This window comes from Salvelinus fontinalis, chromosome 4 (assembly GCF_029448725.1).
Source record: "Salvelinus fontinalis isolate EN_2023a chromosome 4, ASM2944872v1, whole genome shotgun sequence".
NCBI lineage: Eukaryota > Metazoa > Chordata > Actinopteri > Salmoniformes > Salmonidae > Salvelinus > Salvelinus fontinalis.
Window position 1 is genome coordinate 84,634,003 of NC_074668.1, and position 26,320 is coordinate 84,660,322.

General features: G+C 45.1%; 1 protein-coding gene across 3 annotated transcripts in view; it reads left to right on the forward strand.

Annotated features, from left to right (window-relative positions):
- The window catches only part of myo9aa (myosin IXAa), a 152,013-nt gene that overhangs the window by 14,197 nt on the left and 111,496 nt on the right, over window positions 1-26,320 (forward strand). For all 3 annotated transcript variants that reach the window (XM_055921739.1, XM_055921737.1, XM_055921738.1), the window contains exon 2: window positions 17,262-18,235. In XM_055921739.1, the coding sequence (XP_055777714.1) occupies window positions 17,348-18,235 (888 nt within the window). In that variant the 5' untranslated portion in view covers window positions 17,262-17,347. The remainder of the gene's footprint in view (window positions 1-17,261; window positions 18,236-26,320) is intronic.

The following is a 26,320-nucleotide window of genomic DNA, read 5'->3' on the forward strand; positions in this document are numbered from 1 at the left end:
AGTCTCTTGGGGTATGTCTCTATAAGCTTGGCACATCTAGTCACTGGGATTTTTGCTCATTTTTCAGGGCAAAACTGCTCTAGCTCCTTCAAGTTGGATGGGTACCGCTGGCGTACAGCAATCTTTAAGTCATACCACAGATTCTCAATTGGATTGAGGTCTGGGCTTTGACGAGGCCATTCCAATACATTTAAATGTTTGCCCTTAAACCACTCAAGTGTTGCTTTAGCAGTAGGCTTAGGGTCATTGTCCTGCTGGAAGGTGAACCTCCGTCACAGTCTCAAATCTCGTGAAGACTGAAACAGGTTTTCTTCAAGAATTTCCCTGTATTTAGCACCATCCATCATTCCTTCAATTCTGAGCAGTTTCCCAGTCCCTGCAGATGAAAAACATACCCACAGCATGATGCTGCCAACACCATACTTCACTGTGGGGATGTTGTTCTCAGGGTTATGAGGTGTTGGGTTTGCGCCAGACATAGCATTTTCCTTGATGGCCAAAAAGCTCAGTTTTAGTCTCATCTAACTAGAGTACCTTCTTCCATATGTTTGGGGAGTCTCCCATATGCCTTTTGGCGAACACCAAATGTGTTTGCTTATTTTTTTCTTTAAGCAATGGCTTTTTTTCTGGCCACTCTTCTGTAAAGCCCAGCTCTGTAAAATGTACAGCTTAAAGTGGTCCTATGGACAGATACTCCAATCTCCACTGTGGAGCTTTGCAGCTCCTCCAGGGTTATCTTTGTTCTCTTTGTTGCCTCTGATTAATGCCCTCCTTGCCTGGTCTGTGAGTTTTGGTGGGCGGCCCTCTCTTGGCAGGTTTGTTGTGGTGCCATATTCTTTCCATTTTTTAATAATGGATTTAATGGTGCTCAAAGTTTCTGATATTTTTTTATAACCCAACCCTGATCTGTACTTCTCCACAACTTTGTCCCGGACATGTTTGGAGAGCTCCTTGGTCTTCATGGTGCCGCTTGCTTGGTGGTGCCCCTTGCTTAGTGGTGTTGCAGACACTTAGACTTACACTTCTGAAGGTAATTGGTTGTACCAGATCTTAATTAGGGGCTTCATAGCAAAGGGGGTGAATACATATGCACGCACCACTTTTCCACTTTTAATTTTTTTTTTAAATTAAGTAATTTTTTTCCCTTCACCAATTTGGATTATTTTGTGTATGTCCATTTACATGAAATCCAAATAAAAATAAATTTTTAAATTACAGGTTGTAAGGGAACAAAATAGGAAAAATGCCAAGGGGGTTGAATACTTTTGCAAGGCACTCTACATGCTTGGTAAGAAGAACGATTTCCCTAATAATAATAATCCTGTTTCCATGGAGCCATCTGAAATCAGGCTACCTGACGGCACTCTGATAAATGCAAAAAATCACCAATCAAAATAAATGTTCTACCAAAGCGACTGTTTTATTTTTGGGAAGCATATTTGATTATGAGTTCGGACATATAATGTTTGTATGTGAACTATTTCTAAGAGGCATACATTCAGTTGTTCCAAACTCACTTCACTAGCACTATAGAGGGTGCTTCACTCGCACTCGGCTGGGGCTTGCACATGCGCAGATCAAATACACTGTTGGAACGCCGATTTAAGGTGTTTACATGTCCTAATGATTAGAACGATTTCTCAGAAAACCAGGTGTTTTAATTGCAGAGTAAGGTGTTTACATGACTATTGCATAATCTGTCTACTGCCATAATCAGTTAAATATCAAATTATTACTGTGCATATAAACGTACTCGGTGTGAGCGTGTGTATTTACCAGCCACTGTGTCTGGAGGAGTCCACCCGCTGGTGCCCAGCTCCTCCTCCTCTTGTCCTTGAAGCTGCCTTGCCCCAGGCCAGGACCTGCTGAGCTGAACCAGGCCTTGGCCTAATGGATACCATTCTTATAGGGAAATGGAGTGTGTGTAATCCAGGTCACTGATACCTCCTACAGTAACCTCCCTGTGTCTTCTTCTTCACCCTCCTCTCCACTCCCTCTCTGCTGCTTTTTCTCCCTCTGACCAACCCCAGCTGCTTGCTTTTTAGCACCGGCGGAGTGGATGCTCTGACATCGCCCCACTCACTCCTCTAGAGTCGAGTGGTTCCCGACTTTCACAGTAGAGGCTGTTGGCATCAGGATTGGGGTCAATTCCATTTCAATTCAAGAAGAACACTGAAGTTCTCTTTAGAGTACATTTTCCTCATGGAAGAGAATTGGAATAGGTTTTACTTTCTGAATTGAAATGGAATTGACCCCGACCCTGCTTGGCATCATACAGTCATTTGCCATGCAGCTCACCACCAGACAGATTTGTGCTTGAGGTGATACCTTTCTAGTGGTTAGACTTGGCAAACTTCTAAAGAGGTGTACAAGCCAGCTACACATGAGCTCGCGGGTGTTCTTTATTCAGTTGCTGTGGGCTTCCTGCCCCACACACTGAACTTCTTTCCAGTATGAATTGATGAGCGGCTTTACCAGGAAATGTTTTTAAATAAATCTGTGTGATGACTATATATTCCATGCCAGCTAGTTCCCCCATGTCTTTATTTTTTATAAAATGTGTTGCCAAAGAAATCCACAACTGTCTGGAGATTAGAGAATGGCCAATTTTGACAGCTTTCTCTTTCCTGAGAAAGGAACATCCTACTCCTCCCCTATACTAATGTTAAAGTAAGTTAATACCCCAGTGTAGCAGATTCATGCTGTTAATGATTAAGTTCCATTTGTAACACAGATGTTGTTCTTGCCAAGTCTTCATCCAGATGATACTGATATCTCTGACACCATGGCTGCGTTTACACAGGCAGCCCAATTCTGCATTTTTTTCACTAATTGGTCTTTTGACCAATCAGATCAGCTCTGAAAAATATCTGATGTGAAAAGATCTGATGTGATTGGTCAAAAAATCAGAATTGGACTGCCTGTGTAAACGCAGCCTATTAGGATCAGGCTACCTCATACTTATTTGGTTGTATGGTATGATTGGCATCCTTTAATGGTTTACTGTTGGAATGCCCTCTATCATCACCTCTTACTGTGTCTAGTTCTGAATGATTTCACATGGTCACTATATCACTATATAACTAACTATAGAACTCTCACCTTTCAGCTGTGACAGAGACACAATCAGAGGGGGAGATGGACAGAGAGGGGAGATAGAAGGGGGGGGGGGGGGACAGAGTGAGAGACTGAGTTGGAGACGGATGGTGTGGGAGAGAGCGACTGGACGACAGTGAGAACCAGCCAGAGAGGTTTGGAAAGGGCAAGAGTTCTGGTATGTGTTGTATTCTTCTGGGTTAGGGTTAGAGAGAGTGGAGGTTTGGCGAGAGAGGTTTGGAAAGGCCCAGATCTCTGTGTGTTATTCTCCCAGGTTCCTGACAGGTGTCTATAGCCCTATCTACGTCCTACGCCGGTGCTCTGTCTGCAGCCAGTCAGAGGAGCGTGGGAATGGTGAGAGTCCTCCAAAAAAAGCTCACATGCTGTCTGACCCACGGACCTGTTTGGCAGTCTGTCCATCCGTACTGTTTTCTAGGTAGTGTCTGTTGACAAGAAGCTCTGGCAGTCTCCTCACAGTTGGCTGTCTGCTGTGAGAATCCCTCTCCGGTTGGGATGTCCTGTTTGATCATGTTCCTGTCTGTTGTAGGTCAGAGGCAGACATGGATGTTTTATTTCCTCTTTTGTCATAGTATTTTGTGTAATCTTCTCTTTTCTGACTTAAATGGCAGGGAGTTTAAGCACCCCTGTTGGCTACGATTTTGTAGCTAGATGTTAAACGTTGACATACGACATCAATTTGACCCCCAATGAGTTAAAGTTCCTCAAACTGGGAACCTTGTAGCATCAAACAGGACACTTAAAAGTTCATAATGAGGTTCATGCTTTGCTATCAGTAGAAAGTGGAAAGGGAGCCGTAACAATGTCACGGTGTTGTTGTTGTGGAGAAGCCCCCTGAACCACGCTTCCTGCTTCGCCCATGCCGGGGTCATTGTCCTGGGAGTGGATGAAGGAAGTAGGCCTCGCCATTGCAACCACGCAGGGGTGGTCCTGTTTACTCTCCCTGTCTCCAGCGCTCTTTTCCATGCAAACCCCTTCAGTGGTATTAATAGCAGTTCCTTTCAGGAACCTGCCTTTGAGTTCACTGGCATGACAAAGTCTGTTGGATTGTTTGGCCGAGAGTGACCTAGTATTTTCTGAAAGGCCCATGAGCCATCCCCTTACTGTATGTAGAGAGGGGACAGCATAGCCAATTGAAGGCTGGCCATGTTGATAGAAATGGAAGTCCTGCGACCTACCTCAAGAGTTACAAAGATTTGCTCATTAGAGAACACTATTATGGTGGCCATCTTTGATTTAGGTTAAGCTGCCTTATTCTTCAAAGTTGGAGTCTTTGTTGACCAGTGGACTACTAGGTGACATTAACATTTAACTGCTGAAATGAAATGGTGTCCTTTCATTATAAAGTCAACATTAAGAAATCAATGAACATGGCTATACACATGGCTACGGGTGTAGTTATTCTTGGCTAAGTAGTGACATGCTCTTCCTGCTACAGAATCCGTTTGTCCTGGCTTGTCACTGGCCAGACCCGGATGTCTTTCTTCAAGAGTTGCAAGTTTTACAAGGCTATAAAAAAGCAATTTAGGCTTGACTCTGTGGTGGGATTGCTCTCCCATTTCTTTCCACCTTTACATTTAACGATAGGCCGTTTATTTATATACATATTTTATTGTAATCTCATAATTCTGTTTTCTTCTTTGAATGTGGCATTAGAGCAATTCTGAACAGGATCAGCACAGTCTAGCAACCGATCATTCCTAGTACATCTTCCCCCTTTGTCTAGCGAGCGAGCGCTCCTTGTTCTGTGACCACACACTGTGCTAACTGGACTGGCCATGCTGGTGCTATTATTAGTACAATCTCGGCTCTTATTTTAGCAGTGACACATGGCACTGTCACCCTGACCCACCAAACAAAATCCTCCGGGCCTCCTCAGCGAGACAACTTCATATTTGTGTACGAGTGCAAATCCACAATTGTGCCACCACCACACACCTGTCAGCGTTCAGTGTAAGGCAAGCATGTTCCTATTATAGCAGGCATGTGGAGAGAGTTAGCATGGCAGTTGTATTTCATTTAGAATACCCGTTATTATCTCTGTGCTGTGTCGTGCACACAGGCCCAGGGAGCCTTTGGCTGTAATTACAGTGAGAACGGTGAAGTTTGGAAGGGATGTGTCAGTTGGGTTATCCACATGCTAGCATGCTACCCTGCTAGGTTAACAGGTTAGCGTTATTGCACTTTGTGTTAGCCCAAACATTGTGATTGAATTACTAAGGTATTTGTGATATCTTATCTATGTAGTTGTAAACAGGGCACCAATATTTATTGAGGAAGGAACTTCAAGTAGGCAGAGGTGAAGGTGTGACATACAGGCACCAATCTCATCCTGTTTCCCCTTCATCAAAGAGTTAACCTCTTGGCCAAGTCGAGGAGGCTGAAGGATCTCTGTTCCCACTCAGAGGAGGAGCCGGTGACGGCGCGGCCCTTTAAGTGACTTGGCACAGTGGCAGTGTTTCTGTTGGCTATGAAGGCGTGGGGCAGCCATGTTTCCTCTCCTCTCGCTGACCCTGGCCTGCTGACTCAGGTGTCTCCTTCCAGCTCACAGTTCATACGCTGTACACAAATAGTTTATGACAAGCCCTGTGTTAAGGTCCTGGCAGTGAATCAAAGAGACTGCATCAAAGTAGAGCTACTATAACTGTTTCATCTCTCTTTGGCTCTTCTCACATAATTCCTGGCTGTCGTTTGATCAAGAGCTTTTGATAGTGTGTTTATATCAGAGCATCAGTTGACGCCTTAACAAAGTTCTGAGAGGCCATGGTTGTGTTGTTTTCTCTGTGGCTGTAAGGAGTCCACATGTTTATTCAGTGTAGATGACTGACACTTTCTTTACATGTAATTCATCAAAGTCTGGAGAACATACCTTTTCAACCCAAAAGTTGAATACAACCTGAACCTTTCCAGCCCAGCATGACAGTGTCCCTGAATTATGTAGAATTTCTTTGTTTTCCACTGGTTATCTGTTTATTCACTTTACATATTTGATTGAATTAGGCCCTTACTGGAAGAGGCAATATCCTGCTAGCCCACCAGGTATGCTACATTTTCAACCTTTAACATTGTAAAATGGATTATGTGGCAGCAAACAATGACATACACATCTTAAAACAAGGTCAAGGACATGGAACAAAAAACATTTAGCTACAAGCAAAAATGACTTGAGGTCTTTGTGTGTTTACCTCTTCCCGTATTTAATTGGTTAGCCGTGAGTTTCACCTCAGAGAGCTGTGTTTTTAGAGCCCGCTATTGGATTGGTTAGCCGTGAGTTTCACCTCAGAGAGCTGTGTTTTTAGAGCCCGCTATTGGATTTACTAAGGGTGTTTTAGAAGTTGCCAGCGCACCACTTTAGAAGTGTACTATTAGCAGGACGTCTGTTCTCCCCTTGAGACCCTCTCTTAACTCAAATCTGCTTGGATTCACTAATGAGCTACTAGCAGTTGTCTGTTCACGTAGTTTACTTTGATCTTGTACATCTTGTAGGTCAAACACTTTACAGCTTAAACTTGACGATTTCAACTTCAATTGCAGTAATGGTTCTGGCAATGCGTTTAGACTATGTTACAAACATTGAAAGACTTGTGTTGGTGTGACATTGATTGAAGTATGGAGCACAAGGTTGAGTGAAAACGGTCACATATAAAGGGTTGGCCTACATTTAGCTAGGGAGCAATAGACGGAGCTAGGCAGAGACCGTGTTTGAATTAGACATGGTGTGGAGATTCAGGAGCCTCATGTCTTGGTTGTGGGGATATTATCCCACAAAAGCACCCACTACTGGTCTCACTGTGCCCACCACCACAGAGAACTATTTGCTCTGCAAACAGAGCATCTACCTGATCTGCTAGCCAAAAGGAACTCCTACGTGAAAATGCTAATCATTGACTACAGCTCAGCGTTGAACACCATAGTATCCTCAAAGCTCATCACTAAGCTAAGGATCCTGGGACTAAACACCTCCCTCTGCAACTGGATCCTGGACTTCCTGACGGCCCGCCCCCAGGTGGTGAGGGTATGTAGCAACACATCTGCCACGCTGATCCTCAACACTGGAGCTCCACAAGAGTGCGTGCTCAGTCCCCTCCTGTACTCCCTGTTCACCCACGACTGCGTGGCCAGGTACGACTCCAACACCATCATTAAGTTTGCAGGCGACACAACAGTGGTAGGCTTGATCACGACAACGACGAGACAGTCTATAGGGAGGAGGTCAGAGACCTGGCCGGGTGGTGCCAGAATAACAACCTATCCCTCAGCGTAACCAAGACTAAGGAGATGATTGTGGACTACAGAAAAAGGAGGACCGAGCACGCCCCCATTCTCATCGGCGGGGCTGTAGTGGAGCCGGTTGATAGCTTCAAGTTTCTTGGTGTCCACATCACCAACCAACTAGAATGGTCCAAACACACCAAGCCAGTCGTAAAGAGGGCACGACAAAGCCTATTCCCGCTCAGGAAGTTTCCATACACTTAGGTTAGAGTCATTAAAACTCCACAAATTTCTTGTTAACAAACTATAGAAGTCGATTGCAGCATTACCACAAAAATGGAAGAGGCAGGTGGAAGGGGATAAAAGTAAGGAACTTGTATGTCGGCCCTATATTAAAGAACATAAATGGTTAAAGAAAAGTGTGATAAATAAAAACATATACCAATTTCATTTAAGGACCAAAAAAACTTACAGCTGTGCCATATAAATTGCAAAATGGGAAGAGATTTTTGATGTACCCATTCCATGGCACATGGTTTATGAATTGATACGCAAAACAACGCCGGATTCAAAACTTCAAATTTTTCAATTTAAATTATTATACAAAATTCTTGCAACTAATATAATGTTATATATATGGGGGATACAATCTTCCCAGCTCTGTAGATTCTGCTGTGAGGAGGCAGAGTCATTAGACCATTTATTTTGGTATTGTCCGCATGTTTTTTATTTATTTTTATTTTACCGTTATTTTACCAGGTAAGTTGACTGAGAACACGTTCTCATTTGCAGCAACGACCTGGGGAATAGTTACAGGGGAGAGGAGGGGGATGAATGAGCCAATTGTAAACTGGGGATTATTAGGTGACCATGATGGTTTGAGGGCCAGATTGGGAATTTAGCCAGGACACCGGGGTTAACGCCCCTACTCTTACGATAAGTGCCATGGGATCTTTAATGACCTCAGAGAGTCAGGACACCCGTTTAACGTCCCATCCGAAAGACGGCACCCTACACAGGGCAGTGTCCCCAATCACTGCCCTGGGGCATTGGGATATTTTTTAGACCAGAGGAAAGAGTGCCTCCTATTGGCCCTCCAACACCACTTCCAGCAGCATCTGTTCTCCCATCCAGGGACCAACCAGGACCAACCCTGCTTAGCTTCAGAGGCAAGCCAGTAGTGGTATGCAGGGTGGTATGCTGCTGCTAAATTTAAATGTAGCTCGTTTTTGGTCACAGGTCCAGGAATGGTGGAAGAATTGCAACATTTGCGTAGAACTAACGCTACAGATCGCAATACTGGGGGATCTGAAAAGCCATAGTCAATCAATCAATAATATAATAATTATTTTAGCAAAAATGTTTATTTTTAATTTACAATCCGTGGAAGCTATGAGAATAGGAAGATTCAAATCTTTTGTGAAGCATCACAGCACAGTTGAAAAATAAATGGCAAATAAAAATCCGAAATGGATGATGTTGGAAGATAGATGGGAAAGGTTGAGTGGAACTGAAGGGTGGGACTAATAACAAGATAAACAATGTAGGGCATACGGGATCTGTGAAATGTGTATAGGTGCGGAGCTATTGTGAAATAGCACAGTTACAAGTGGAAATCAAACTGGATGGACAACAGAAATAGAGGAAGGACTAAGAACAAACAAGAGAGAACTATTATAAAGTAGACTGTGTCTGTAAAATGTGTATAAGATGTATAAATTGAAGGTAAAAACAGAAATGTTTATCAGTTTACTCCAATTGGGGGATCGGTGGTAGGGTTTGCGGGGAATAATAATAAAGGTATACTCTTTAAAAAAAGTATGTATGTCTATGTAGGTATGTGTATGTATATATGTGTATATGTATGCATATGTGAATGGATATATATATTTGCCCAAAAAAATATGGGGGATTGGAAATGATGCAGACAATTACATTGGAAGCAACATTCTTTCCGCAATATTAAGCTGATCCACCCCCCAGAAAAAATAAAAATAAAAAAAAAACTATAGAAGTCGGTTCGGACATCTACTTTGTGCATGACACAAATAATTTTTCCAACAATTGTTTACAGACAGATTATTTCACTTATAATTCACTGTATCACAATTCCAGTGGGTTCAGAAGTTTACATACGCTAAGTTGACTGTGCCTTTAAAGTCTGGTTCATCCTTGGGAGCAATTTCCAAACGCCTGAAGGTACCACGTTCATCTGTACAAACAATAGTACGCAATTATAAACACCATGGGACCACGCAGCCATCATATCGCTAAGGAAGGAGACACGTTCTGTCTCCTAGAGATGAAGTGAAAAGTGCAAATCAATCCCAGAACAACAGCAAATTAGCCCGACTAACCGGTACCTGTATATAGCCTCGCTACTCTATATAGCCTCACTACTGTTATTATTTATTGTCTTTTTACAGTTTTTTTATTTCCTTATCTATTGTTCACCTAATACCTTTTTTTGAACTTAAAAATTGCCCTGTTGGTTAGGACTTGTACGTAAGCGTTTCACTGTAAGGTTGTATTAGGCGCACGTGACAAACTTTGATTTGAGCTCTCATTTCAGGGGAAGAAGAAAAAGAGGGCAAAGGGAAAAAAATAGTAAAGGATTGGATTGAAGACGAGCTGAGAGGATATAGACCGGCAAGGACAAAGAATAGACAGTAGAAGAGAGGGCGAAGGAGAGCACATGCTTACTTCCCACTGTATAGGGCTGTGGTGTGTTTTGATAGGCCGCTGACACACACACACAGACACACACTTCCTTGTCATGAGGCCAGAATAAGGGCTGTGTGAGAGAGAGGGGGAGACAGTCACAACGCAACACACATATGGTCAGTGTGACTGGAAACGTTTGTGGCACACTCGGTCCTTCCCGGTATGGAATGTCTGGAGATGTGAGTGCACTGCTGCACTTGTGGAGATCTGCTAACTAGCTGAAGCACTACTCTTCACTACAGAGAAACACTCAACATACTGGAAGATTGGTTGTACACCAACTCTCTGTTTTAAAGACCTGAAAGAGCTGCACTTAGCAACAACATGACTGCTTAGACTGAGAACTGTCTTGGAAACAAACTTTTCTTCTTTTACATTGCGGGACTCAGTGGCTTAACGCCACCTACTCATAACATTGAAGATGTCTGATATGTAGTGTATATTGGTTGGGTTCGGAGACACCTCGGTTTGCTTCAGGAGTTGGGGCACACGTTCATGCTTGCTGTTCCTCTTCAAGTCAAAAGATGAGGGCATTTGAATGTTTGGTATGACCTTGAAACTCTGGGGAGAAGGCGTTCAAACGCAATGTTGTAGCCTGTACTGGGATATGTGCTGTGGACTTTAAGTTCTAAGTCCCACCTCAGTGTTTTGTTCTGGATCTGGAATGAACAATGTATGAAAAGAGATATTTGAAATGTCGACCTTTTGAGGGAACACGAAGTCTTGGAAAATGATGAGACAATATTCTACGTGTTGGCACACTGTTGCTTGTGTTTTGTTTATAATTATTTGTATAATAAGTCTAACTACCGGTGAGATTAGACTGTAGGAGTTGGGGACTGGAGACTACCGGTGAGATTAGACTGTAGGAGTTGGAGACTGGAGACTACCAGTGAGATTAGACTGTAGGAGTTGGAGACTGGAGACTACCGGTGAGATTAGACTGTAGGAGTTGGAGACTGGAGACTACCGGTGAGATTAGACTGTAGGAGTTGGAGACTGAAGACTACCGGTGAGATTAGACTGTTGGAGACTGAAGACTACCGGTGAAATTAGACTGTAGGAGTTGGAGACTGAAGAGGAGGTTACACGGATGATTTGCAATTCAAATAGTGTTACCGCTCTGAGCTGACTTGTAACAGAATCATTGGCTGCGGTGTCAGCAGCTGCAGATTTTCTTTCTGTCAAGCAAGACAAAAGGGAAAACATCCCCCTGATGACTATGCAGTCAACCAGTTGGATAGAAACTAGTGGTTGAATTAAGTCACTATTGTATTTTGGCAAAGTTTTGCTTTGCAATGTCCCGGGCCTACAAGACATACCCTCCTGTAGAAGTGGCCTACTAGACGGACCCTCCTGTAGAAGTGGCCTACCAGACGGACCCTCCTGTAGAAGTGGCCTACCAGACGGACCCTCCTGTAGAAGTGGCCTACCAGACGGACCCTCCTGTAGAAGTGGCCTACCAGACGGACCCTCCTGTAGAAGTGGCCTACCAGACGGACCCTCCTGTAGAAGTGGCCTACCAGACGGACCCTCCTGTAGAAGTGGCCTACCAGACGGACCCTCCTGTAGAAGTGGCCTACCAGACGGACCCTCCCTCTTGTAGAAGTCTTTGACTCAATGCTTGGCTCGATAACACTGCTTCACTAATACTCTCTTAACAGTATAACTGTGAAGTCATTGACTTCATGCTGAATTGTAGTATCCCTGTTGACAAGGTCATAACTAATGCCGCTGAGTCACGCGCACACATACACACATACACACAGCAGTCCTGTGTTATGTTACTCCTCAACTGTCTTTTCCCACCAAACACCAGACTCATTACTGTGCTCTTGTGACCAGATCTTGCCCTGCTTACTGTACCCCCTCTCACTCAGCCAGATATCCCATGATCCTCTCTGCCCCCGCTGGTTGAACGCCCAGGACTGCCAGCGAAAGAACACCCCCCCCCCCCCCACCTTCATTTTGGAAATTAATTGAGTCGTTTGGTTAATTAAGACTTCTCCCCTCTGACTGTATTCTATCATAATCCATAATGCCAAACATAAGGAGCTTTAATTGAAGGCTTGCTATTGGCTGCTCAGAGTTTTTGCCAGTTATGACAAACCAAAGCACTTAGCACATTGAGCTTTGAGCTTAGTCGACTGTTCTGTGTTTCATGCCTGTTTTTCACAAGCCATGTTCTATGCATTTTTCTTTAAGGCTGTATGAATGTACTGTTGCAATGTGTTTTGTGTCCAAAGTGCAATTTCCTTTCGCTGACTTTGTGTTTGGTGGCTTTTTCCCCACATCTCTGGAGCCCTTGTAGAGGAAGAGGGACATGACCAGTATAGATATAATGGAGGAGTCTGGCTCTCCACGCCCCATTAGGTTCTAATGCAGTACTATAGGTGATGCATGGTCCAGAACATATATGCTATGCCATGTAAATGCATACATACACACATTCTTAATAAACTGGTACAGGAGATCTAACAATGACCGTTGTCTGACATGGTCAGATGTCGGTGTGTTTGCGGTTGATGACACACAGCTTTTCAAAACCATGATGTAATAACTTAAACCGACCCAACTCCATCCTCCGCTTCTCTCACAACGACAGCCATTTAATCAGTCAGCACTAATACATTCTACCCTCCTCCGAGTGGGTGACCCTTTCCCATTGTTTCCCTGTTAATGAGTCAGTTTTTTTACTGACTGAAATGTAGAGGGAACTTGGAAAGTGACACACACACACTGCGGGACGTTTTTGTCCCTGTGGGTTTAGTGTGCTGGGTCACACTGAACCCACCAATAGAAAAGGTCCACCACGGGACCTCTATTAGTCCCCACAAACAGCGGCAGCTCTCACTGTCCTCAGGCACCATTACATCATGGCTTAGACATTCTCTCTCTGTCTATGTCCCTCTGTCTCTCGGGTCTTTCTATGTCTCTCTGTCTTTGCAGGGCCTTGTCTATCTGTATATCTCTCTTCTCTCCTCTCTCTTCTCTCTGTCTCAGGACATTTGCTTCAGCAAATGGCAAGATTGTTCAGTTTTTGTTTGCCAGTCAAATGGATAAGTTTCAGAATGCGGCAACAGCAATGGGATATTCTGTCCCTGTCCGTACGGGGTGTGTTCACTCATTCATATTGACACTGTATCAGTGTGTGTGGACGGTGGAACGGGTTGTTATGGGGTTACGAGTGTCTAGGCCACTTTGTTCTTTACAGTATACTACTACAGCCTCATTTTCCTGCTGGAAGGAACGTGTTGACTTGGGCCTATAGTTTTAATTTTAATGTCAGTTTAGAAATGGATTGCTGGTTGTAATCATCAGTGAGTATGGTCTACTCTACACTGTTTCTAACCTGAATAGTATGTTTTATTTGATTGAATATACAGTTGTCATGTACGGTACTACTACTAATCAATACACAGTACATTAAGAATTACCACCCACCCTGCAAACATACACTCCTCTAACATAATGCACTCCACCCCATAATCAGCTTCAGTCTTGGGCTGACACAAGCTCCCCCCTCTACCTCAGCTGTGAATAAAAGGATTGTGCATCTCCAATCCAAACTGGAGATGAGATTCTAGACCCCAGACAGTTGCGGTGATTGCTAAGGGCTGGTGATTCCCTGGAGGAGAGCATTAGTTGATTGACCTGATGTGGTGAACATGGTTCGGCATGGCCAGCCAGTCAGCCACGGAGGGAGACCAACCCTAAATCTATTAACCCCTATCCTTTAAGCAGTGCACTGGCCATCTGCTCCGCCACCCGGCCGTCACACACAGCCCAACACACACAGCCCAACACACACACACACACACACACACACACACACACACACACACACACACACACACACACACACACACACATACACACACCCATACACACACCCATACACACACACAGACACACACACACACACACACACACACACACACACACACACACACACACACACACACACACACACACACACAGACACAGACACACACACACACACACACACACACACACACAGCGAAGTGCACCATTAATACCCCCAGTGTGTGTGTGCCCAGCCTTACACAATCTGGTTAGCAGGGGTGTGTGTGTGTTGGACGCATGCAGGCAAGGCTGTTCACAACCTGGTTGGGGGGGTTGAATGTAGGCCGGCAGGAAATTGGAGAGAAGGGTGCAGCATTGTATTAGGACCCAGCTGGAGATGGCGTGCCACCTATATGCTTCCCTGTTCCATTTCCTGTTTTCATTTTTCTTCTCCCCACATGCAGGTTTTTATGGGCAGGAGCAGTTTTGTCCTTAGCAACAGAAATAACACCATATATTGGACTGACAAAGCAGCATCTGTGTATGTTTCTAGCTGATACATTGTGAGAGGAATTGTGGTAAACACAATCATGTTCATATGGCAAATGGTTCTCATTGACTCTGGTATCGGACATTCAATAATTCTTTGTCTACACCCATTCAGCATCGTTCACACCCTCTAAAGCCTTAGCCTATCTATCGACAGTCGTCGCAATGACGTCATGAACATTCTATTGAAATGGTTACTTGCATATGTAGACACGTAGCTAGCTAGCTAAACAATGAACCATAATCCCAACTCATGACGTTACTACCCTGCATGAGTCTACAGGTAGCTAACCAACCAGGTTCAATGTTAGCTAGCTAACATTAGGCTATAACTAACAATGCAAATGGCTCTGAGATATGAATAATATAACTACACAGATCATACACGTAACATTAGATAGCTAGCTAATGTTTGCTGGCTGTCTCGCTAGCTAACAGTACACTAGAAATGAAAATGACTTTCTGAAAAAATTAGAAATGTGTAATATCTGAATGTAGCTAGCTACATTCAATCTTACTCGTATACATGGATGGACGCTTCTCCCTCACTGTGTCGGATGCCGTGGTTGCCCTCAGTTTGAAGATGTAATCCGGAGACGGGTGTTTTATACAACAGCCTTCTGTGTGTTCTCTTTTTGACTCCGTCTGCATGTTTGCAATCAAACGCCAGAATCTCCTTAGCTATCATACTCTAATTCCACTGATTTCAAAACTCGGCCCTGCAGGAAGTGGAGAGCAACACTTATACAGTCTACTAGATGATATCTTCTAAAACAACAACGTTAGAAAGGCTTTCCTACACATACTGACCAGCTCATGTTACAGATAGAAGCCTGCTACATGGCAGACCAATCCGAACTCATCTCTCTGCATGTCCAGCCCACTCATGATCTCAGCCAATCATGACTAGCGGGAAGGCTGCTGGCTTTTTCTGCGGCTAAAACAACTAGGCTCGTAATTTAACAATTTTATTAATATTTACAGATGGCATACAAGTTAGTTATTAAGGCACATAAAAGTTCACATGTTCCAGATGGAATTTCTGCCCAAAAATGCATTTTAATTAACAACAAAAAAGTTTACATTCAAATGGCTCAACATACGGGAGAGCGCGACTGTACGCCCAGTTTGAATTATATCAAATGTTGTTTGTCACATGCGCCGAATACAACAGGGGTAGGCCTTACAGTGAAATGCTTATTTAACAGCGCTTAACCAACAATGCATTTTTAAGAAAAGTAAAACACATTTTTTTTAATTACAAGAAAGATTGAAAAATAACAAATAATTAAGGAGCAACAAAAAAATAACAGTAGCGAGGCTACATACAGAGTCAATGTGCGGGGGCAATGGTTAGTCGAGGTAATATGTACGTATTTGTAGGTAGAGATAAAAGAGAGATGCATGGATAATTAACAGAGTAGCAGCAGTGTAAAAATGAGGGTGGGGGCAATGCAAATAGTCTTCGTAGCCATTTGATTAGATGTTCAGGAGTCTTATGGCTGTTAAGAAGCCATTTGGACCTAGACTTGGCACTCCGGTACCCCTTGTCGTGCCGCAGCAGAGAAAACAGTCTATGACTAGGGTGGCTGGAGTCTTTGATAATTCTTTTAGGCCTTCCTCTGACACTGCCTGGTATAGAGGTCCTGGATGTCAGGAAGCTTGGCCCCAGTGATGTACTGGGCCGTACGCACTACCCTCTGTAGTGCCTTGCGGTTGGAGGCTGAGTAGTTGCCGTACCAGGCAGTGATGCAACCAGTCAGGATGCTCTCGACGTTGCAGCTGTAGAAACTTTTGAGGATCTGAGGACCCATGCCAAATCTTTTTAGTTTCCTGAGAGGAATAGGCGTTGTCGTGCCCTCTTCACGAATGTCTTGGTGTGTTTGGACCATGATAGTTTGTTGGTGATGTGGACACCAAGAAACTTGAAGCTCTCAACCTGCTCCACTACAGCCCCGTGGATGAGAATGGGGGTGTGCTTGGTCCTCCTTTTCCTGTAGTCCACAGTCATCTCCTTTGTCTTGGTCACGTTGAGGGAGCGGTTGTTGTCCTGGCACCACCCGGCCAGGTCTCAGCCTACAGGGAGGTGGTCAATCTCATCATTGGCCTATGCAAAACAAATTACACAACACTAGTGAATACCTGAATATCTATGCTACCTTTGTAGTTGTGTGCACTCTGTGTGAGGTATTGTGGATGGTTTCTGTTTCAGTATAGTCTCCATGGGAATGAGCTGTATACAGGAGAGAGGAGCCCAGACAATAGAGGGCTTAGTGGTTTACACACACACACACACACACACGCACGCACGCAGGCACACACACACAGACTGACTAATGCTACGTTTATACCGATTTTTTTAGGCCATTTATATGGTCCATCCTTCAATCAAATGTATTTTATAAAGCCTTTTTACATAAGTAGTTGTCACAAAGTGTTGAGGAGTTTAGGACAGTCCAGTTGGACAGATGTTTTGTCTCTGACTGTCTCATAATGCTCTTCTCTTCTCTCTGTGGACACCAGTCACCCCATCAGAACTTTTGGGTGTATATTAAGGTTTTGAATGGTGTTATTGTGTGTTCAGTGGAGAAGCTGGCAGCTGCTAGTCTTGGCATGGGGATGGACTGCTGCTGCTGTGCAGTGTAATCTAGTCAGTCCAGATGCTGTTATGCCTGAATGTTCCAGTCTCTTTATGTTGGCCAGCCAGCTATAAACTCATTTGGACATTTTTCATAGATTACATAATAATATGAAATGCACATTTTGTGGTGGATTCAGTAAATGAATGATTTACAGTGTTAACCTCTCTGTGTGTTGTCTTGTCATCTCTAACCCTCTATTTCTGTCTCTTCCAGCGGTGATGTCTTGAGGCAGTCTCCCATCCGGCCTAGTGAAGGACGTGCGAGGTCAAGTGACTGCTAATGGGAACTCCTGTGACACCATGAGCGCTCGTGATGGCGGCGGCGGGATCGGCGGAGTGGGCACGCTGGGCAGGCGAGGACGCTACGAGGACTCGGAGTTTACCCTGCGCATCTATCCGGGCTCCCTGGCCGAGGGCACCATCTACTGCCCCGTCAGCGCCCGTAAAAGCACCACGGCCGCCGAGGCCATCGAGCGCTGCCTGGAACGCCTGCGTCTGGACCGCGACCGCTGCTACGTGCTAGCCGAGGTCAAGGAATTTGGCGGGGAAGAATGGATCCTGAACCCCAGCGACTGCCCCGTCCAACGGATGATGCTGTGGCCCCGCGGGGCTCTGGAGCAGCGCTCGGGCTCGGGCGGCGGGGAGGACTACCGCTTCCTGCTGCGGCAGAAGAATCTGGATGGCTCCATCCACTACGGCGGCAGCCTGCAGATGTGGCTGCGTGTGACCGAGGAGCGCCGGCGCATGACGGAGCGTGGCCTGTTGCCACAGGAGGAGGTCAGGGGTGACCACGCCGACTTGTGCTGCCTGCCGGAGCTCACCGAGCGCTCGCTGCTGGACAACCTACGCTTGCGCTTCCGCCAGGAGAGGATTTACACCTACGTAGGCAGCATCCTCATCGTCATTAACCCCTTCCAGTTCCTCCCCATCTATAACCCCAAGTACGTCAAGATGTACGACAACCACGCTCTGGGAGACCTGGAGCCGCACATCTACGCCGTGGCGGACGTGGCCTACCACGCCATGCTGCAGCGGCGGAGGAACCAGTGCATCGTCATCTCTGGGGAGAGCGGCTCGGGAAAGACCCAGAGCACCAACTTCCTGATTCACCACCTGACCGCCCTCAGCCAGAAGGGATTCGCCAGCGGGGTGGAGCAGATCATTCTGGGGGCGGGGCCAGTGTTGGAGGTAAGGACACCGTTGCAATAAAATCCTTTGTTATTTGTAACAGTGATTAGAGGTCGACCTGTAACAGTGATGGTTATTTGTAACAGTGATTAGAGGTCGATCTGTAACAGTGATTAGAGGTCGATCTGTAACAGTGATGGTTATTTGTAACAGTGATTAGAGGTCGACCTGTAACAGTGATGGTTATTTGTAACAGTGATTAGAGGTCGATCTGTAACAGTGATGGTTATTTGTAACAGTGATTAGAGGTCGACCTGTAACAGTGATGGTTATTTGTAACAGTGATTAGAGGTCGATCTGTAACAGTGATGGTTATTTGTAACAGTGATTAGAGGTCGATCTGTAACAGTGATGGTTATTTGTAACAGTGATTAGAGGTCGATCTGTAACAGTGATGGTTATTTGTAACAGTGATTAGAGGTCGACCTGTAACAGTGATGGTTATTTGTAACAGTGATTAGAGGTCGATCTGTAACAGTGATGGTTATTTGTAACAGTGATTAGAGGTCGATCTGTAACAGTGATGGTTATTTGTAACAGTGATTAGAGGTCGACCTGTAACAGTGATGGTTATTTGTAACAGTGATTAGAGGTCGACCTGTAACAGTGATGGTTATTTGTAACAGTGATTAGAGGTCGATCTGTAACAGTGATGGTTATTTGTAACAGTGATTAGAGGTCGACCTGTAACAGTGATGGTTATTTGTAACAGTGATTAGAGGTCAACCTGTAACAGTGATGGTTATTTGTAACAGTGATTAGAGGTCGACCTGTAACAGTGATGGTTATTTGTAACAGTGATTAGAGGTCAACCTGTAACAGTGATGGTTATTTGTAACAGTGATTAGAGGTCGACCTGTAACAGTGATGGTTATTTGTAACAGTGATTAGAGGTCGACCTGTAACAGTGATGGTTATTTGTAACAATGATTAGAGGTCGACCTGTAACAGTGATGGTTATTTGTAACAGTGATTAGAGGTCGACCTCTAACAGTGATGGTTATTTGTAACAGTGATTAGAGGTCGACCTGTAACAGTGATGGTTATTTGTAACAGTGATTAGAGGTCAACCTGTAACAGTGATGGTTATTTGTAACAGTGATTAGAGGTCGACCTGTAACAGTGATGGTTATTTGTAACAGTGATTAGAGGTCGACCTGTAACAGTGATGGTTATTTGTAACAATGATTAGAGGTCGACCTGTAACAGTGATGGTTATTTGTAACAGTGATTAGAGGTCGACCTCTAACAGTGATGGTTATTTGTAACAGTGATTAGAGGTCGACCTGTAACAGTGATGGTTATTTGTAACAGTGATTAGAGGTCGACCTGTAACAGTGATGGTTATTTGTAACAGTGATTAGAGGTCGACCTCTAACAGTGATGGTTATTTTATCTGAGTTTTCTGGTGCTATTTTCCTCTCATGGGCAAAATGAGCCAAAATGCTTTTGTTCTGTTTCAGTCAGCCAGTCTACAATGCTGTTTCAGTCAGCCAGTCTACAATGCTGTTTCAGTCAGCCAGTCTACAATGCTGTTTCAGTCAGCCAGTCTACAATGCTGTTTCAGTCAGCCAGTCTACAATGCTGTTTGTGTCAGCCAGTCTACAGTGCTGTTTCAGTCAGCCAGTCTACAATGCTGTTTGTGTCAGCCAGTCTACAGTGCTGTTTGTGTCAGCCAGTCTACAATGCTGTTTCAGTCAGCCAGTCTACAATGTTGTTTGTGTCAGCCAGTCTACAGTGCTGTTTGTGTCAGCCAGTCTACAGTGCTGTTTCAGTCAGCCAGTCTACAGTGCTGTTTGTGTCAGCCAGTCTACAGTGCTGTTTGTGTCAGCCAGTCTACAGTGCTGTTTGTGTCAGCCAGTCTACAGTGCTGTTTGTGTCAGCCAGTCTACAGTGCTGTTTGTGTCAGCCAGTCTACAGTGCTGTTTGTGTCAGCCAGTCTACAGTGCTGTTTGTGTCAGCCAGTCTACAGTGCTGTTTGTGTCAGCCAGTCTACAGTGCTGTTTGTGTCAGCCAGTCTACAGTGCTGTTTGTGTCAGCCAGTCTACAGTGCTGTTTGTGTCAGCCAGTCTACAGTGCTGTTTGTGTCAGCCAGTCTACAGTGCTGTTTGTGTCAGCCAGTCTACAGTGCTGTTTGTGTCAGCCAGTCTACAGTGCTGTTTGTGTCAGCCAGTCTACAGTGCTGTTTGTGTCAGCCAGTCTACAGTGCTGTTTGTGTCAGCCAGTCTACAGTGCTGTTTGTGTCAGCCAGTCTACAGTGCTGTTTCAGTCAGCCAGTCTACAGTGCTGTTTCAGTCAGCCAGTCTACAATGCTGTTTCAGTCAGCCAGTCTACAATGCTGTTTCAGTCAGCCAGTCTACAATGCTGTTTCAGTCAGCCAGTCTACAATGCTGTTTCAGTCAGCCAGTCTACAATGCTGTTTCAGTCAGCCAGTCTACAATGCTGTTTCAGTCAGCCAGTCTACAATGCTGTTTCAGTCAGCCAGTCTACAATGCTGTTTCAGTCAGCCAGTCTACAATGCTGTTTCAGTCAGCCAGTCTACAATGCTGTTTCAGTCAGCCAGTCTACAATGCTGTTTCAGTCAGCCAGTCTACAATGCTGTTTCAGTCAGCCAGTCTACAATGCTGTTTCAGTCAGCCAGTCTACAATGCTGTTTCAGTCAGCCAGTCTACAATGCTGTTTCAGTCAGCCAGTCTACAATGCTGTTTCAGTCAGCCAGTCTACAATGCTGTTTCAGTCAGCCAGTCTACAATGCTGTTTGTGTCAGCCAGTCTACAATGCTGTTTGTGTCAGCCAGTCTACAATGGTGTTTCAGTCAGCCAGTCTACAATGCCTCCTATCAGTCTATGAACTATGTGTAGTGTAGTAGCACAGCAGCTGTGGTTGATGGTGCAATAAAAACAGTTTCCAGTAATGAAGAAACAGTTGCTCTATTATCAACCTGGTTTGTACCTGATAGATGGGATGAGATGTGTGTTCAGACTCTGTTGGCTTGTACCTGATAGATGGGACGAGCTGTGTGTTCAGACTCTGTTGGCTTGTACCTAATAGATGGGATGAGATGTGTGTTCAGACTCTGTTGGCTTGTACCTGATAGATGGGATGAGCTGTGTGTTCAGACTCTGTTGGCTTGTACCTAATAGATGGGATGAGCTGTGTGTTATGACTCTGTTGGTTTGTACCTAATAGACGGGATGAGCTGTGTGTTCAGACTCTGTTGGCTTGTACCTGATAGACGGGATGAGCTGTGTGTTCAGACTCTGTTGGCTTGTACCTGATAGACGGGATGAGCTGTGTGTTCAGACTCTGTTGGCTTGTACCTGATAGACGGGATGAGCTGTGTGTTCAGACTCTGTTGGCTTGTACCTAATAGACGGGATGAGCTGTGTGTTCAGACTCTGTTGGCTTGTACCTAATAGACGGGATGAGCTGTGTGTTCAGACTCTGTTGGCTTGTACCTGATAGACGGGATTTTTTATTTTTTTTCTCTGCCCACAGCAGCTTCTGAATGGCTACAGTTGTGCCTTCTTGTTTCACTGTTTCCCCCTTGTTTTTGGATACCAGACCGGAACGCAAAGCACCGTCCAAGGTTGTCAATACATAATAGTTCAATCAAAATAAATTCGGAATCTGTTGATGGGCGGCAACAGAGCTTGGAAGGAAGGACAAACTCAAAATGAGTTGTTTATTACTGAGTAGTGCTACCTGTGTCAGAGGCCTAGGTTGTCTGAATGACAAGCCCTGTAGGGTATTCTGGGGCACCCTCTATTTCTGAACATTCCAGAGGGATTTACAGGCCCTCAAGTAACCCCCCCCACATCCTCTGTCATTCATCTGTATGTCACACAACAACCACACCTGAACATTATTTCACCAGAATACCCTGGCAACTACAGCCTCAGTGCCTGGCAACTACAGCCTCAGTGCCTGGCAACTACAGCCTCACAGCCTGGCAACTACAGCCTCAGTGCCTGGCAACTACAGCCTCAGTGCCCGGCAACTACAGCCTCAGTGCCTGGCAACTACAGCCTCAGTGCCTGGCAACTATTGTCTTTTTTCCATCTCGGTGGTTTGCCATCTGACCACAGTCTGTTTACAGTAGCTTGGGTTTCATTGAATGTGGGAGTGTACACATTCCTTCTGACATTCCTTGAGGAGGACTTCAGAGTGGCACCACACTCATACTGTGTGACTGAGGAGTATATTGTTTTAGGTGGCTTTGGAAAGTGTACCGTTTTAGTGTTCTGAACTAATTGTAAGAACTGGACAAGCAGGTGTTTTGGTCAACCCCGACCCTGATTGGTGTACAGTACTTACTTGCCTCCTTCTATATGAGAACATTAACACATATACTGTAGGCCTATTACAAGTCAAGTGTTTGAGGGAGAACTATTCCTCTGGATTCATCTAGCTGTTAATGTGGTGTCTGATACCAGTCTGAAAGCCAAGTGTATGAAATGACAGAACTTGACCAAGATCAAGGGGTGCTATTTTTTACAGCCTCTCGGGAACAACATTTGCGGTGCCTGTCTCCACTCTGGACAGCTAATGTGTGTGTCTCCCACTCTGGACAGCTAATGTGTAAGCCCTGTGGGTTAATCTCTAACACGCCGGCACAATTGAGTGGTTTTTGAGTGCGGAGGTGCAGCATTTAATTGTTTGCACAGTGAGATTGCGTATCTGCCCTTTACTGATTAGTATTGCTAGGGCCCAGGAGAGGGACTAAGGGAACTGGGAGAGGGGGACTAAGGGATCTGGGAGAGGGGGACTAAGGGAACTGGGAGAGGGGGACTAAGGGAACTGGGAGAGGGGGACTAAGGGAACTGGGAGAGGGGGACTAAGGGAACTGGGAGAGGGGGACTAAGGGAACTGGGAGAGGGGGACTAAGGGAACTGGGAGAGGGGGACTAAGGGAACTGGGAGAGGGGGACTAAGGGAACTGGGAGAGGGGGACTAAGGGAACTGGGAGAGGGGGACCCCGACAGTCTAACCTTGGATCACTCAAAAAGGGACAGTGGCTTTAAGAGGTATAGGGAAGTAGCAGTGTGAACTCGGTTTAAATCAAGAATCTATTCATCCAAGGTGCATTTCTAAATGCTAGTTGTGTGGAACAGAATCCTGCTTCCCTCTAATATTGTTAACAGACCTTTTAAGACTGCTGTTAAGGTTGAATTAAGACACTGGAAATGTCTCCATTCCAGACTCCTCTCTCCTTGCCTCTTTCTCAAAACCTATTGGAGCAGAAGGTCAGAGGGGAGGGACCTCTGGCTTTCTACTTCAATGGGTTTTAAGGAGGCCAGGAGTATGCAATAGAGATCTTCCTGTCTTTTCATTCCTCTCTCCCTCCTTTTGATGGTACATTACCTTGACTTGACTCCCACTCAAACATGGTGAGGGGGGCTGGGTCGGCTACCATTTCACTCCTGAGAGAACAATGTGCTACTGGTCTTTACGCTAATGTCAGAGCCCCGGACTAGCTAGCTAGCTAACACACATCTAACCTTTGATCCAGCTGTCAAGCACTATTCAGGCAGCCAGTATGTACATATATCCACTGACATAGCCATTCAGCTGGACCTACAACAGAGACTATAGAGTCGTGTCACCTGTCAAACCACTAGTTTACCCCAGTTAACTCTAGGCTCAAGGTCAAAATTTGCGAACATAGAAATCCATAATGAGAATATAGCAACTTACCTGCTAGCATTGTTCTGACAGATGTGATTTATGATGCACATTATTCTCTTGGCTTTAGCCTTGAGATAGTATGAGACACTCCCTTTAAGCTCATGCTCTAAATAAATGCCTACCACAAACAGTAACGTTATGGAGGCTGTTTAAGCTAATAGCTCATTAGCTCACTGCATTTGCTAATGGCCATAAATGGTTGAAGCGATTCAATACTTTATCATTGAGCTTTGTAAAAGTGGTAGCACTGCTTATTAAATACAGCGGATAAGGTCGGATAAGTGTTATGAGTAGGATACCAGGCTGTATCACTAACGGCCGTGATTGGGAGTCCCATAGGGCGGCGCACAATTGGCCCAGCGTCGTTAGGGTTTGGCCGGGGTAGGCCGTCATTGTAAATAAGAATTTGTTCTTAACTGACTTGCCTAGTTAAATAAAGGGTAAATAAATAAACATATTTCCTTCTGGGGATTTCTATATTACTGTTGCAAAACCAAAGCTGAGCACACAGTCATTTTCCAATGGCTGTCAGTTGAGAAGCTCACCCCGGGGCCACAGGCACAGACAGGATGTTAACGCTTGATGGAAGATATCACTTACGAGAGGCTTTACTCTGGAGCTCTGCCAACACCAACAGTTCGCTGTTAGCTCCTGACATGTCCTGTCTCTCAAGTGCTCAAATTAATCAAGCTTTGGATTGGTTGAGATGAATAGTGAGACTCAAGCTGCCATCAGCCAGGCGCATGTCTCTGGCAACTACTGAGTGGCAAGGTCATGTTTCTAGGTCACGTACTGCTGTGAGTAGTGTGTAGGGATCACTGAAGGATGACAATGAATGTGGGATGTAGATGCTTCCATCGTTCCCCTCCTGTCCTCCTCTAACCACTACTACTAATGGTTCCATCTTTCCCCTCCTGTCCTCCTCTAACCACTACTACTAATGGTTCCATCTTTCCCCTCCTGTCCTCCTCTAACCACTACTACTAATGGTTCCATCTTTCCCCTCCTGTCCTCCTCTAACCACTACTACTAATGGTTCCATCTTTCCCCTCCTGTCCTCCTCTAACCACTACTACTAATGGTTCCATCTTTCCCCTCCTGTCCTCCTCTAACCACTACTACTAATGGTTCCATCTTTCCCCTCCTGTCCTCCTCTAACCACTACTACTAATGGTTCCATCTTTCCCCTCCTGTCCTCCTCTAACCACTACTACTAATGGTTCCATCTTTCCCCTCCTGTCCTCCTCTAACCACTACTACTAATGGTTCCATCTTTCCCCTCCTGTCCTCCTCTAATGGTTCCATCTTTCCCCTCCTGTCCTCCTCTAACCACTACTACTAATGGTTCCATCTTTCCCCTCCTGTCCTCCTCTAACCACTACTACTAATGGTTCCATCTTTCCCCTCCTGTCCTCCTCTAACCACTACTACTAATGGTTCCATCTTTCCCCTCCTGTCTTCCTCTAACCACTACTACTAATGGTTCCATCTTTCCCCTCCTGTCCTCCTCTAACCACTACTACTAATGGTTCCATCTTTCCCCTCCTGTCCTCCTCTAACCACTACTACTAATGCTTCCATCTTTCCCCTCCTGTCCTCCTCTAACCACTACTACTAATGCTTCCATCTTTCCCCTCCTGTCCTCCTCTAACCACTACTACTAATGCTTCCATCTTTCCCCTCCTGTCCTCCTCTAACCACTACTACTAATGCTTCCATCTTTCCCCTCCTGTCCTCCTCTAACCACTACTACTAATGGTTCCATCTTTCCCCTCCTGTCCTCCTCTAACCACTACTACTAATGCTTCCATCTTTCCCCTCCTGTCCTCCTCTAATGGTTCCATCTTTCCCCTCCTGTCTTCCTCTAACCACTACTACTAATGCTTCCATCTTTCCCCTCCTGTCCTCCTCTAACCACTACTACTAATGGTTCCATCTTTCCCCTCCTGTCCTCCTCTAACCACTACTACTAATGCTTCCATCTTTCCCCTCCTGTCCTCCTCTAACCACTACTACTAATGGTTCCATCTTTCCCCTCCTGTCTTCCTCTAACCACTACTACTAATGGTTCCATCTTTCCCCTCCTGTCCTCCTCTAACCACTACTACTAATGGTTCCATCTTTCCCCTCCTGTCTTCCTCTAACCACTACTACTAATGCTTCCATCTTTCCCCTCCTGTCCTCCTCTAACCACTACTACTAATGGTTCCATCTTTCCCCTCCTGTCTTCCTCTAACCACTACTACTAATGGTTCCATCTTTCCCCTCCTGTCCTCCTCTAACCACTACTACTAATGGTTCCATCTTTCCCCTCCTGTCCTCCTCTAACCACTACTACTAATGGTTCCATCTTTCCCCTCCTGTCCTCCTCTAACCACTACTACTAATGGTTCCATCT